General features: G+C 34.4%; 1 protein-coding gene across 6 annotated transcripts in view; it reads right to left on the bottom strand.

Annotated features, from left to right (window-relative positions):
* Positions 1 to 1,436: 1,436 nt before the first annotated feature.
* Positions 1,437 to 14,344, bottom strand: part of RELCH (RAB11 binding and LisH domain, coiled-coil and HEAT repeat containing) — an 80,361-nt gene continuing 67,453 nt past the window's right edge. For 2 of the 6 annotated variants that reach the window (XR_015748777.1, XR_015748778.1), the window contains 8 exons: positions 13,624 to 13,706; positions 12,998 to 13,080; positions 12,732 to 12,795; positions 10,116 to 10,254; positions 9,881 to 9,997; positions 6,035 to 6,123; positions 4,940 to 5,010; positions 2,815 to 3,707 (listed from right to left, as the gene is read on the bottom strand). Coding sequence is in view for 4 of the 6 variants with exons in the window: in XM_087961196.1 (XP_087817322.1) it covers positions 3,587 to 3,707; positions 4,940 to 5,010; positions 6,035 to 6,123; positions 9,881 to 9,997; positions 10,116 to 10,254; positions 12,732 to 12,795; positions 13,624 to 13,706 (684 nt within the window). In the remaining 2 variants the exon portion in view is untranslated. Of the gene's footprint in view, positions 3,708 to 4,939; positions 5,011 to 6,034; positions 6,124 to 9,880; positions 9,998 to 10,115; positions 10,255 to 12,731; positions 12,796 to 12,997; positions 13,081 to 13,623; positions 13,707 to 14,344 lie in introns of all 6 variants that reach the window. The other 4 variants (XM_087961196.1, XM_087961198.1, XM_087961197.1 and 1 more) reach the window with 2 other exon arrangements.

Raw genomic sequence — 14,344 nt, 5'->3', positions numbered from 1 at the left:
GTGTCTCAACAGTCTTTGTTTTCTACTGTCTCTCATGCTGTTGCCTTCATTGTGTGTACATGTGAGTGAGATGAAGCTGCCTTAAGTTGGAGCTGCCTTAAGCTGTTCTTAGCTGTAAAAATAATGTTTTTCCCCTTATCTCAACATCAGATTTGCAATGGATACAAGCAACACAATCCACCATTTTGTCAATGGAAGTCAGATTACCTCTGGGGAGCAAAGTGTGGATATGTTTGGCACCCATTGACTCCATTAGGCTGGTGCAAGCACATCATTTTGCCTCTGGTCTCTAGGCATGATCTTCCAGGCCAGTTCTGCTTTGGTTATGGAAGGGAGCCAGTTCTTTCAAACTTCCTCCTCTTGTGCCTACTTATCTCTGCACCAATCTAGTGCTTAAGAAACCTAGATCAACCTCTCTTTATTCTGGTTCACAGCACAACTGTGAACAACTTTCTGTTTTCAACTGATAAAATAATTAGGCGCTCCATGTATGCAGAACACTTGTGCAAAACCAGAATGAATTTTGACCGATGTCTAAGCCCACTTTAACTACATGTCAAAACTTTCTTCCACACTAGGTCTTCCCATGTTGAAGAGGACTGAAGTTTTATCACAGCTGGTTACCTTTGGTAGGAGGAAAAGTAAATAAACATAGAGCGTGAGTGTCAAACTCAAGGCCTGGGGGCCAGATCCGCCCCACAGGGTGCTTAGATCTGGCCTGCGGGGCTGCCCTGGAAATAGTGAAGGACCAGTTCATGGTTCCTCTGCCAGTAAAAACGCATGCGGTCTTCACGAGCCCAGTTTTCGCTGGCAGAGGGTTGCGGGAGGCCATCTAAGCTGAAAACGGAGCTCAGATCAAACACAACCCTGATGTTGCCCTCAATGAAATCGAGTTTGACACCCCTGACCTAGAGGCATCCAGCAATGTCTATCGTTAATGTACCTTTTGCATTATAGGGATAGCATTATTTGCCAGTAGGACAAGGATTATTAGTAGGGTAGCCGTATTTATTCTGGAATAGTATTACATATTACATTTATAGGCCATCCAACTCCAAGCAATCCATATATATGGTTTTCCAGGTTGGAAATCCTGACATCTGAAGTATGTAAGAGAGGTTTTCGCTAATCGACTTGATGAACAGAACAAATAATTCTATCCCTCATGTGTCCCAGTATACTTGTTACTGCAGTGCTGTGAATGAAAACCTATAGTTAAATGGGATTAGGCAGTAGCTGCAAAGAGAAATTTCAGCAATTTTTATACTTTAAAAAGATGTATTTATATAATGGACTGCATTATTTAGAAAAATAAAAATGATTGTACTTGATTAAAAAAATATTGTTACGTGAACATTAAATGCTCAAATATTAAATGTCTACACCCTCAAAATAAATGCCAAATCACTTAGAAGTGGATAAATAAACCTCCAAAACAAGTATGCAAAACATTTTATTTAATTCAAGAAAGAACAGGAGAGTTAGCCACTTCTACTTCTTCTGGAATGCCCCAGCATTTCATTATCAGATGGTCTCCTAAAACAGCATTTGCAATAGTTAGTACAACTGGCAGATAGTGAGGTGAATACGCATTCATCATTCATCCTCATCGGACTTCAAAATGGGTATATTTGCAATTTTAATGCAAAATGGATTCTTTTCCAAGTGCATTCTCTCTTCTGATGAAGATATATTGGGAATGTAAAAATACTCGATGCAATCCAGTCTAGTACAGTGAAAAACTGATGATATATGCATATGCACTTCTTTTAGACAAGTTTTAATTAATATTTTTCTACTTCTCAGCACAGAAATCCCGAAGTATATAAGGCAAGCTTTCCCAACCTACTACCTATCACAGAATCTGGAATGCAACTTTTATCAGCTCTACCCAGAATTAATTTTGGGCACTGGTGGATGGAAGTAATGAGAATTTTAATCTAGCAATGGGCTAAGGATATTTGTGATATTTCTTTCCAAGATTAATTATTGAAGTGTGTTAATCACAATTAATTAAAAAGCAATAACAGAAAAGCTATTCCTTTGCCTTGAAATAACAGAGAGCTTGATCTTGATAATGTGTATAACAGATTTACTGATACTTATACTAGGATTCTACAAGTGTTTCAGGTCTGTTTGTCACTACCCCAGATTTAACACAAAAGTAATAATTTCACTAAAATAGGCACAGCATTAGGTAACGTTTTCCTTTTATTTTTGAAAATAATGTGTATGTGCATGCATATTTACAAAATCTGTAGTATGGAGAAAATGCAAAAAGGGTGAAAGCTGTATAGTGGACCAGATTTTGCACCTGGATATTTATAGAGCTATGAAACAATGGGTGGGCTTAGATTAATTCACCACTGAAAAATGCTACAAGGATAGCAGATCATTACAGTTGCAATTTTAAAAATATCAGAATGTTAAGAGGATATGGCATTTCATTTAAAATTTAATAAATTATTGCTTTCAGTCATTTCTGTGCTACTTGGGGCATTGGATAACACATTTTATTTCATCCTTGCCCTGCAAGATTTAAAACCCAAGTTAAACAAAATGCTAGCCAATCTCTTTACCACTACAACCAGTCCTTTTGCCTAATATCCTATAAATATGTTTACCTTATGTAGTGCCCAGAATGTTTTATGTCAATTATTTTTTGGAGGGGTATTTAAGTAGATGTTATTTTAGCAAGGACACACTTCAAACACAGGGTTGTTGTATGCAGAAACATGATGTTGGCTTGAAGCAATTATGTAGAGCAGTATCACTTAAAAGTTTATTCTAAGAAGGCAATATTAGACTCATTCATATGAAAGAAACCTTCATTGAAATCAGTATGGCTTTCATCAAGGTACATATGATTAAGTTTGCACTATTTATTTCTCCTCCCCTTCCCGCTATAAACTGCCTTGCAGAACGGTTAATACTAAGCTGTTTTATACATATTGAAAATGCCAATACATGTTTGAGAGACATTTTAAAAAATCTGCTGTATTCATCTGTTTTGGAATATACTGTAGTACTAGTAGTGCAAGGAATTCCGTGGTACATTATATCCTCCATTCACTTCTGTAATTCAAATATACAATAACTTACAAAAACAATCCAGGAATCAGTGCTGGTGGCTCTTACCTTTCATTTTAGAAACATTAAAAAAGCTCTGCATTACCCCTCTTATAACTTAAATACATAAGTAATCTCCACTTTTATTACTTTATAACCGTGACTTCAAATTTACATTATTTTAAGTACCATCATAACAGTTCCATGTATAATACAGATATCAGCCAAGAACCCATCAGGAAATTAAAAAAACCCACTATATATAAAAAATGCTGGAAAGACAAGAACACAGGACAGAGACTTGATACAGACTTTAGTTTTATAATCAACCACATTTTGCCCCAAATTAACAAATATGTAGCAATATTCAAGAGCAGTGCAAATATCTTTGTAGATTAGAGTAAAATTATACTACAAGAACATAAGATGGAAAATAAAAAGACAAGTACTTCAAGTACAAGGAACAAGTCTTAATGAGGTCTCTCAGTATTAATGTTCTTTAATTCTTAATTCCAATTTACTTCTTCCTCTGGAATACATTAGCCAGCATGGCACCTGAAGTGGTTAACTGGCCCATTTTATTCAGAAACTTGGTCTTGGTATCTTCACTCACAAGGCTTGCTGCAATTGACATAGAACTAGGGAGAAAGAAAAGTAAGTTGATCTATAACACCATCGATTACAATCTAAAGTAGTTGGGCAGAAAACAACCTCTGACACTTTGAAAAGAGACTTTGAAAAACTGCTCCCCAAGATAGCAGTATTAAACAGAAGATCTGATTTAGAATAGAGTAGGATAACAGAATTGGAAGGGACCTTGGAGGTCTTCTAATCCAACCCCTGCTCAAGCAGGAGACCCTATACCATTTGATACAAATGGTTGTCCAACCTCTTCTTAAAAACTTCCAGTGTCGTAACATTCACAACATTCTGGAGGCAAGTTATTCCACTGATTAATTGTTCTAACTGTCAGAAAATTTCTTCTTAGTTCTAGGTTGCTTCTCTCCTTGACTAGTTTCCCTACATTGCTTCTTGTCCTGACCTCAGGTGCTTTGGAGAATAGCTTGACTCCCTCTTCTTTGTGGCAGGCCCTGAGATATTGGAATACTGCTATCATATCTGCCCTAATCCTTCTTTTCATTAAACTAGATATGCTCATTATCTAGTTTGGTATAAGATATTTATTTATCCCAAATAAGTTTTTAAAATTGTAATCAAAATAATTTGTCATTATAATAGAATGATTGCTTCCAAACTTGAAAGATTTTTTTTTCCAAGATGCAAAACTCAGCTGCCAATTAAGGCTATATGTTGCTTCAGTAGGAAATTCAAGCCCTCTGTGGAATGATACCATTGAGTAACAAGATAGAATAAAATTCTGGAACTCAACCTGTTTTTAGTTAAAATTTATCCATAAAACTGCATTTCTGGCATGTAGTTGTAGATATTAAGAATAAGATCTGAAGAGGGAAGGGGAATGACAGATTAATTCTCAGAACAGTGTTATCAGTTGTTCCAGGATCTCTTAAGAATCATTGTTCCAGGTACCAAGAAACAAATTATTTTTCCCAACAAACTTGGATTTCCCATTATGTCCCTTGGAAATCAAACCAAAAGGCAAAAGGACTACTTCTTATTTGTTTCTTATTTTTTTTATTACTGGGATTTATACAACATTTTAATAAAGTGATGTGAATGACTGACTTTATTTTATAACTGTTTTTCAATTTTCTTCCACTATATTAGCCAATGTCTTTTCAGAAAAGAATAAAAATTACTAAATGAATACAAATGTTCTGCTTTGATAACAATGCTTTATCAATAGTGTTGCCCATATAATTTGGGCCTTGTGTAAAAATAAAAGCCTTACCCTTGTGGTTCTTGAACACTCCTATTTTCCACTTTCTGTTCACATTCTTTTATCATGGAATTTAAAATTACCTAATATGTAGCAGAAGACAAATGTTCAGAACAAAGATAAGATTTATGCCAATTCATGTTATCTAAATGGATACAATCAAACTTGAGAGGTACATTAGACTTCAATATTTTTGGTAATATCTTAAGAGTGAATGTTCTGCAACCCAAGACAGACACAACCTCCAGAGAGTAATTAGGACTGCAGAAAAAACAATTACTACCAACCTGCTTTCAATCGAGGACCTGTATACTGCATGAGTCAAAAAGAGGGATGTGAAAATATTTACAGACCCCTCACTTCCTGGACATAAACTGTTTCAACTCCTTCCATCCAAACGATGCTATAGAGCACTGCACACCAGAACAACTTGACACAAGGACAGTTTTTCCCCAAACGCCATCACTCTGCTAAACAAATCATTCCCTCAACACTATCAAACTGTTTATTAAGTCTGCATTACTATTAATCCTCCCATCCTTCCTTTCACCCATCTTCTCCCACTTATGATTATGACTGTAACTTTTTTGCTTGTATCCTAATGATTTTTATTGACTGTTTCCTAGTATGATTTGATTGCTTATTGTACCGTATGACTATTAAGTATTGTACCTTATGATTCTTGATTCTTGACAAATGTATCTTTTATGTGCACTGAGAGCATATAGACCAAGACAAATTCTTTGTGTGTCCAATCACACTTGGCCAATAAAGAATTCTATTCTATTCTATTCTATTCTATTCTATTCTATTCTATTCTATTCTATTCTATTCTATTCTATTCTATTCTATTCTATGAAATATTGATGGCACAATGCTTAAAATTAATGAAAACTGAAATTATGGTATACTTCATTACTAGTGAGATCAAAAAATGATATATTTTATTTTACGTAATAATTTAAGCTCATGGATTATATTTTTAGCATTAATTTAATACTTGCATTTCACCTTAAAATTATTTCTAATTTGGCAGTGTTATGCTAATAATATAGATTTTTTATGTCTTATAAACATTAAAAATAAAATTGAAGCTCATACATTTACCTCATGTTCTGGTGAGAGAGCTTCCATGTCATTTCTTAAACACCTGAGTCCAGGTAAGAAATGACTGATCATTAACTCTTCTGAAATAACTAAAAGGTAAAGCAGTTAAGGTCTGACAGAAAAAAAAATGGCTTGCAATCTCCTTCATCTCAAGTCAAAACTGGGACATAATGTGCAAAAAACATAGTATGTTTAGTTAACTTCAAAGGGTTAACTCTGAATGTTACTAGTTTTAACTTTTTTTCAAACAACATAAAACAAAGAGAAATAAACTAGTTCTAAGTACTGTATTGAATTTAGTTATAATTAAGACTTAATTTATTTACAAAACAAACAAACAAAAACCAACTCCCCCCAAAACCCTTCATCCCTAGCCGACGACTGGCTAGCCAATGACACAATCTATGAATACAACCCTGATAAATCAAAATACACTGGAAAGCAAAATAACATAAAATCATAAATTTAAATGAAACAAGTAGCAGCCCTGTTAGTAAACGTGTCAGACTTTGAAAACAACCCTTTCTAAATATAAATAGGTGGGGGGCACTCTAACCTTGGGGAACTAGGTATTCCAGAGTTGAGTTCAACAGTCAGGGGTTTTCCCTTTCCTGAAGGAAGGGACTGGGAGGGATTTTGTCTTGACCTGAAGGCATGGGACAACCAGACTCTATTCAGAGAACACAGTATCACAGATAAATCAAACCCAAAGGGCTTTAAAAGCTTTAACCAGCATTTTGTATTTTACAGAGAAGCAAACTAGTGGCTAACTTGTATTCAAGAGTACAAATGTATTTTGCTGACCTTGCAGTCCTGACATTTCTCATCTGCAGCATTTTCCAGCAAATGAAATTTCTTAGTAGTCTTCAAAGACAAAAAGAGGATGGGTGAAAATATGTGGTAGCTCTCCTATTATCAATATCTCTCCATCTATTCCTTTTTTTCATGCTTAGTTCTGCTTTTATCTTTTTAAAAAATAATTATGTTATTATTGTTTTACGTCTATAAAATGACTGTTTTATATTTATTGTTTTATGTTGCTCAGTCTCGCTTTCCACGAGATGAAAAACCATAAAAAACCAACAATTTTAAGTGGGGGGAAAAAAGAAAAGGGGGGAAAGAGAGTGAAAGGTTTAAGACTAGAAAAAACAACCAAAAAGAAGAAGAATTTGAAAGATAAGTATAATATTAGAAAGCAACAGAAGAGGGGATTACAGATGAGAGAGTTAGAAGTAGAGAGACGAGGGGGTAAAAAGGGAGGGAGAAGAAGAGGGGAAGAAGGCAAGGAAAAGAAGCTGTAAAAGACAGAAACAAGAAATGGAGAAACAGGGAAAAGATATAAGGATTGTAACCATAAGTTTGTTTAGAGATAATGGGTGAAATTTTAATTGCAAAAGGGATTCTGCAAAGGTACATAAGATAGCATTGTTATATTACAAACAGAAATAATTTTAGAAAATATGATTAAAATGATGGATAAAATATTTACTGTAAGGTAGTTGAATGTTTGGTAATAAATAAATGAATGAATAAATAAATGAATTAAAATGATTGAGAGAATTAAATGGGAACATTTTTAATTATTGGTAATGATTTATAAAAATATAAGTGAGAAATATGAAAAAAAAGAATTAACTATGGAAAGTTCATAAGTGTTCCCAAGGAAGTATGATATTTAATTGAAAAGAAATGTTAAAGATGTTAAGATTTTAATGAATATTAATGATAGAATTGAATTGGAATGGAATGTGTGCTTTATTTACATATATATATGGATCTTTGGTATATAATTTATATATATATATTTTCTTTTAAAGAATATAGTGTGTATTTTAAGAATGTATCAAGCAGAATTCGACTGGAAGTTATGTATTATATTGAATGCTATAATCTTAAAGGTATACATTGAAGCTTAAATAAGAGTTTGAATGGATAAAATTAAAAGATATAAAGGTGTCATACTTCAATTGGTAACTACAGGGAAAAATTTGTTTAATAAGAAAATATAATATGAAATTGAAACAGGACAGACAAAAGTATAAATATGATTTGAATTGAGATAATTAAAATAAAGTTGAAAAAATTAAAAGAGGGGAAAAACTATGTAGAAAATATAAAATGGTAATAAGATATGGAATAGAATCTAAAAATGAGCATGAAATTGAGTTTAGTGTCTGTATGAAGAAGTGATAACCTGGGACCATGCTATTTTCAAAAAGGATGTTTTATTTGTATTTTGTTTTTATGAAAACCCAAATAAATTTTCAAAAATAAAAAAATAATAAAATTCCGTAAATAAAATAATTCCACGTAGAATGTATGGCAGTCATATAATATAGAGATAATTTAAAAGGACTGTAAGATATGATTTCTTACGCATATTCTTTTAAATATTAGTTAAAATACTGCAATTAAAGAATAACTAAAATGTTTTCAACCAATTTCTTAATTCAACCTGCTGAGCTTCTTTACCTCAGATTTTAGACAATATTGCAACTCTATTCCACAATCTTTATCATTTCTTTCTCTCTTTCTATTACTGGGAGTATAGCTCAAACTTCGGTCACTTGTGTTTTTTCTCTTATCCAGAGTACACTTTGGGCACAGTAGGGAAGAAGGGAGAATCTATATCACTTATTGTTAAGAGTCCACTAAAAAAAAGATGGCTTACATTCTTATATCTACCTTCTGAAACTACAGAGTTCACTTGAACAATATTGATATGGTGTAATTTATTTTTTTAACACAAGTTATTCTTTCTTTTTTAATTTACTTTTCTTAAAGTTGCATTTCTATACTCAAGACTTTTATAGTCTTGGACACTTCCTCACTAAGCCTGTAACTTTCTTATCCAAATGCCAAGCACCATTCTGAATGTCAGTGAAGGCTACTTATCTCAGCCAGCCATAGGTCTTTCCAGCCAGCCAACGCGGAAGCAGCAAAAATCATACTGTAGTCTGCCTTTCATTTCATGGCAATAGCTTTTTATTGATGGAAAGAAAAGACTCTGCTTAGCAGAAAACTATACGAGCTTGGTTTCCTAGAGGGAGAGAAGGATCCTAGTGACAGGAAGAGGGATGAGTTGGGAGATTATCTCTAATAGCTGCCTCTCCCTCTAGCTCCAAAGGAAGAGATGAAACTGAGCTTACTTTCACTGAACTCTTAAAGCACTATGGCATCATTGGTCTTTGATCTATATGTGTGAAAAGACCTCAATGACAGTATGCATTCAAAATCAATATCCATAAAATGCTGGTCACAGTTTGTACTCAGCTGAAGTTTAGAAATACAACATTCTGCCAGAAAGGGACAACAGCTTTTTTGATGTCACAAAGAGCCAAGGAGGCTATGGAGTACAAATTCTTGGCTCTTCAAGATTTTCAACTATTGGGTGGGACAGTTAAGAATGTCCTTAGTTTTCAAATGGATCAGTTTCAGAAAGTGGAAAAGTATCTCCATTCAGAAGAGCCTGTGTACCATTTTTGACTCTAAAGGGAAGAACTCTTATTTTTGCTACTGCAATGTAGGTGTTTTTGTGCAATTATTAAAAGTTGTTTAATACTCTGCTAGAAAGTTCCCTGAGGATGGGCTCCAGCATGAGTCCGAAAGCTCGGAAGACAAAACCTCTGGTCCCAGTGACTGACCCAGATTGGATCCTGCAACATTATCTTGGGACACATATATTTGCCTTCATTCATAAAAGCTGTTTAATTTGTCTGCTTTTAATATTCTCAGCAAAACCTGATGGAAACATTACACTCAATATTACAATTTGTGAAGAGACGGGACTTTTTTTCAATAGTTTGTACAAATATCAAATTATAATTTCAAATCAAATAAGGATACAACAGCAGGAGAGTGCGCTATAGGCTTCAAAGAGATGCGTAGCTATGTCCAGTCGTTTTGAGTCTGCGGATTGCTGGTTATTAACCAAGGCAAGTTTATGCAAATGTGGAAGAACAACTGGAAAGAGGAATATTTGGAAAAAAATGATAATAACATTACCAAAGTGTGAAAGCATAAACTATAATTGTTCACAAACTGAAAAACAGATGTCTTTATGTTTGTTATTCAAACTCACATTCATCTCTAAATCTTGGCTCAGCATTTGGACCGACTCTTCCAAAGGTTTTTATTATTTCTGTGTGTAGAGAGTGTTGGTCTTGGTATTGGGGATCTTCCAGGAAAGAGGCCAACTGCATTTTGACTCTTTCCAAAAGCTTAAAAGTAAACATAATTTATAAGATATGAAAACTTTATTGGAGAAATAAGCAAAAATTAATAACACTCAAAAGTAAATAACTTTTAATATTTTACTTGTTAAAACTTTTCACTTTTAACATTTTACTTGTTACTTGACTTTAACATTATCAGATTTGTTACAAAAAATCCTAACATTAATACTTTTATCTCTTAATCAAAACTCATCCTCAACATCTCCTTTGTAGAAAATCCTTCTCTAAAATGTATGCACTTTAAAAAAATGATGCTGAATAAAGTCTCTTGAATGCCCATTTTCAAAGTTCTAGATTCCATTAACCCCAACAAAACATCAATATGTAATTAACTCCATAGTACAAATGTGTATTTAAAATAACCTATTACTACTTATTCAGCACACAGCTATGACTCAGTACAAATGTTCAGTTCCATTTCCTCTACTATGTTATTTTAGAAAATAAGGAACAGTCTGAAATTATACAAATGCAAACTCTGCTATATTTTTTCACCATTAGAAACAGCTTTATTTGTTAATTCGCAAGTTTTTGAAAATATGGGCTTCCCATTCAATGATTTTTTTGCTGAGCATGTTATGAAATGAAATTTAAGATATAAAAACTATAGTCTATGTAACCATGCTCTACCATCCTCCTCGACTGCATAATACGGCAGAGCATTTAAAAGAAGTCTCTCTCTTCCAAGTTAACTTTATCAAAAATAGGCTGGAAGTTCATATTCTTTGGTCGTTCTATTTTTCCCTTCTATATTATGTATATTATTAGCCTATAAACCTGAATATAAAGAGTGGCTTTGAAAAAGCACAACAGCAATTCTGGACACATGCAGTAATAATTACAATATTTTTTATTTTCATTTATTTGCAATGTCAGAATTTGGTGCCCTTTCTTTACTATTTCAAGATTTTAATAACTATTATACATAGGCTAATCTTTTTATCATGAAAACAAGATTTGAAAAAATGACCAGATAGCAAGGAGTTTGCACCAGGGGTGGGATTCAACGGGTGTTACTACCGGTTCGGTGACTACGTTTAGTAAAGAATAAGCTTCAGCTCAATCCTAGCATGACTTAAGTGACTTTGGGTTTTATGGCCACATGCAGCCAGTTTTCCATCTTTGCTTCTGAATGTAGCTGTACAATATCAAACAGAACTAGTATACAATGGGGGGTCTCGGGTCCTCATGAACCCAGGAGTCCTATTTGAAGGGCAAGTGATAGCCATAGCCAGGAGGGAACTCTTTCCTGGACTTTCATGGTCGCTCATGCCCTAGTCACCTCCTGAATGGATTATTGCAATGTTTTCTACATGGGGCTGTCCTTGAAGATTATTGAGAAGCTATAACTGGTCCAGAATGTGGCAGTTTAGGGAGCTATAGGCATTGATATGCCATGTTACACTTCTGCTCCATAAGCTGCACCAGCTTGCAGGGTTTGTGGTTGGAATTCAAAATGCTGGTAGTCACCCTTCATGGCATGGGGATGGATTATTTATATGTCCCTCATTAGTTCTAGTTATCCCACTAAGTCTGAAATGTGGGCATGGAACAACATTCCCATGAGGATTAGATTTGTTTCAACCCTGCTGGCTTTCAGCAAGCCCTGAAGCCCAAGATGTACTTAAGAGCATGGTATTATTGTTAATTGGGTTTATGACCATTAAAGGTTTTTATACTTTTGCTCCTGCTTTTTATTGCTTTTAATGTGTTGGTAGCTGCCCAAAGTTGATATGCAAGATGGGTGACTATAGAAATCAGCTAATTAAATGAATACTTACTGCTCCAAGCAGGCCACCAAACTGTTTGTGAACAATGCAGAGTGTGATTGGGATGAAGATTAGAGTACATGAAATCATCATCACATATAATTTCCCCCTTTTTAATTATGTACTCCATTTACAACTTAGAGGGATTCTATCAAGAGCTGAAGTATGAGGAGGCGAATTATGTGATGGGTGCTGAGTATAGGCAAAAGAAGATAAAGACAAAATCTCTTTGGTGTATGGCAAAATGGAGACAAGGACCTTGCTATCTTGATTGTGTCTCCATCAGTGGGATAAAACTGCATGTATACAGCTACTTCTTGCTTAAGGGTTTTATGGCCACATGCAGCCAGTTTTCCATCTTTGCTTCTGAATGTACTGAATTGTACTGTGAACATTTGCAGTTACAACAGTGATAAAAAAATAACTTTATGACTAATTTTTGCATTTATGAGCTGAAGTAGGATTGTAAGCAACCATTTAGCAATCACTTTGCCATGGCAAATTGTGGTTGCAAAACAAAGAGTACCTGTACTGCACATTGTTGTAAATAACTTTCTGGAATGAAAAGTTGCTCATTTTAATTAAAACTTTAACCAATCCAGATATTTTGAAAACATTCTTCTTTTTAACAGAGTTCAAATAGTTAGTGATTACAAACTGTGAATATCCTAGTACAACACACAGAAATCTTACCTCTCTCTGAGTGACTGTTTCCATGATGGTCCCAAAAGCAGGAATTGTGGCTATTCTTACAGAGCTAGGAGCAAAACAAAGCAAAACAGATACTCGGCTCTTAACAGTAAAATAAATGTTTAATTAAAAATAGAATACTAATTTTGAAACTCCATTAAGGTATTAATTGCTAGCAGTGACAGGAATTAGACCAGGAAGTAGTATCAAAATTAAAAAAAATAGAAAGACACAGAAAGATTAATTCAAGGTCACATTCAGAAACTCACAATTCAGGATCACTGGACAAGGTAACAAGGGCCGGAGCAACCCGCTTGTCAACTAAGGCTTCACGCATGCCTCGAAGAGTCAGCTGTAAACCAGTCAACATGCAATAAAAATGGTTTTAAACTGGAAGGATAACTAAGTTAGCTGTGACTGAGGATGGGCAGGCAGAATCACCAGTCTTTCTAAGTTTAGTCACCCACACGGGGCATTAAAATAAGTAAGGACTCTTCTCATGCTTTAACATTTACTGGCAGTCATGTATTAGTGAAATTAGCATCCCTCTTCAGCATGGAAGAAACAAACAGCAGTATGATAACATCTGAAACATATTCAGACACTTTATTATTTAACTATAAAAGTTATAATAGTTTTGTTTCAGAAAGAATTAAGGATTTAAGGTTGCATTATTCTTCCAACTATTTTACTAGTTAGAATTTCGAATAAGTTTGAGCTTGCTTGTAAGAATAAAGTACTTAAGTCTTTTAGTTGTTAAAGATATTGAGTATATTTAATACTTAGTAATTTTTTTAAAAAAAATAGTTGAATATTAACAAATGCATTCTGGTGGTTTATTTCTTGACAAGTTGTAAGAGGGAGCTAGTTGTAGAAGACAGTTGGGGAAACTTACATTTCAGGGTCACTGGAGAGAGTAATGAGAGCAGGAACCACTCTCTGAGCTACCAGAGTTTCATGTACCCCCTTCACCAACAGCTGAGTGGGCAGAGCAGAGGGGTTTATCACAGGTGATGCGCAGAAAAAGTGAGCACAATATCATGGGAAGAACAGCGTAACCAAGAGGAAGAGAAACACAAAAGGCAAACCAAAATTAGAAGCAAGTACAGCTACGCTAAAGTGCTCTTTTAATATAACTAGGCAGAAGGCAAGATGAAAGTGTTAAGTGGTCCAAGCAGGCAACAGTGACCAACTACAGAGCTGTTAAGACAACAAAAGATCCTGACAGTATCCTGAATATTAGTGTTTACATTTTAAAGTAATGTTTGAAGTTTATAAAGGTCCATTATGGCTACCTTGCTATAGCTCCACAAAAGAAATTGAGTTATTCTGAAACATAGGAATGTGTCAAACATAGGAATGTGAATGTTAAATGAAAAAACAAACAAACCCTGATTCCATATGAAGAACAGATAACTAAGAACTCCAAAACAGTTCTTGTGATTTGTGAGCATAAACTGAGCTCTAATGTCACTATTAAAAGATAAACATGTCGGTAAACATGTAGAAAATGGCAACAAATTCTGTTAGGGTTGGCCTGGGGCTGGCATTTGAGCATGAAAACCTGACTCAGCAAACTCAGGTGTGTTGGAATATTTTAATCCCAGAAGCAAACC

Source organism: Notechis scutatus, chromosome 3, assembly GCF_049901735.1.
Source record: "Notechis scutatus isolate UNSWTSFEM ecotype Mainland chromosome 3, rNotScu1.2, whole genome shotgun sequence".
In the NCBI taxonomy this organism is placed as follows: Eukaryota; Metazoa; Chordata; class Lepidosauria; order Squamata; family Elapidae; genus Notechis; species Notechis scutatus.
This window is presented reverse-complemented; position numbering and strand designations above follow the sequence as displayed.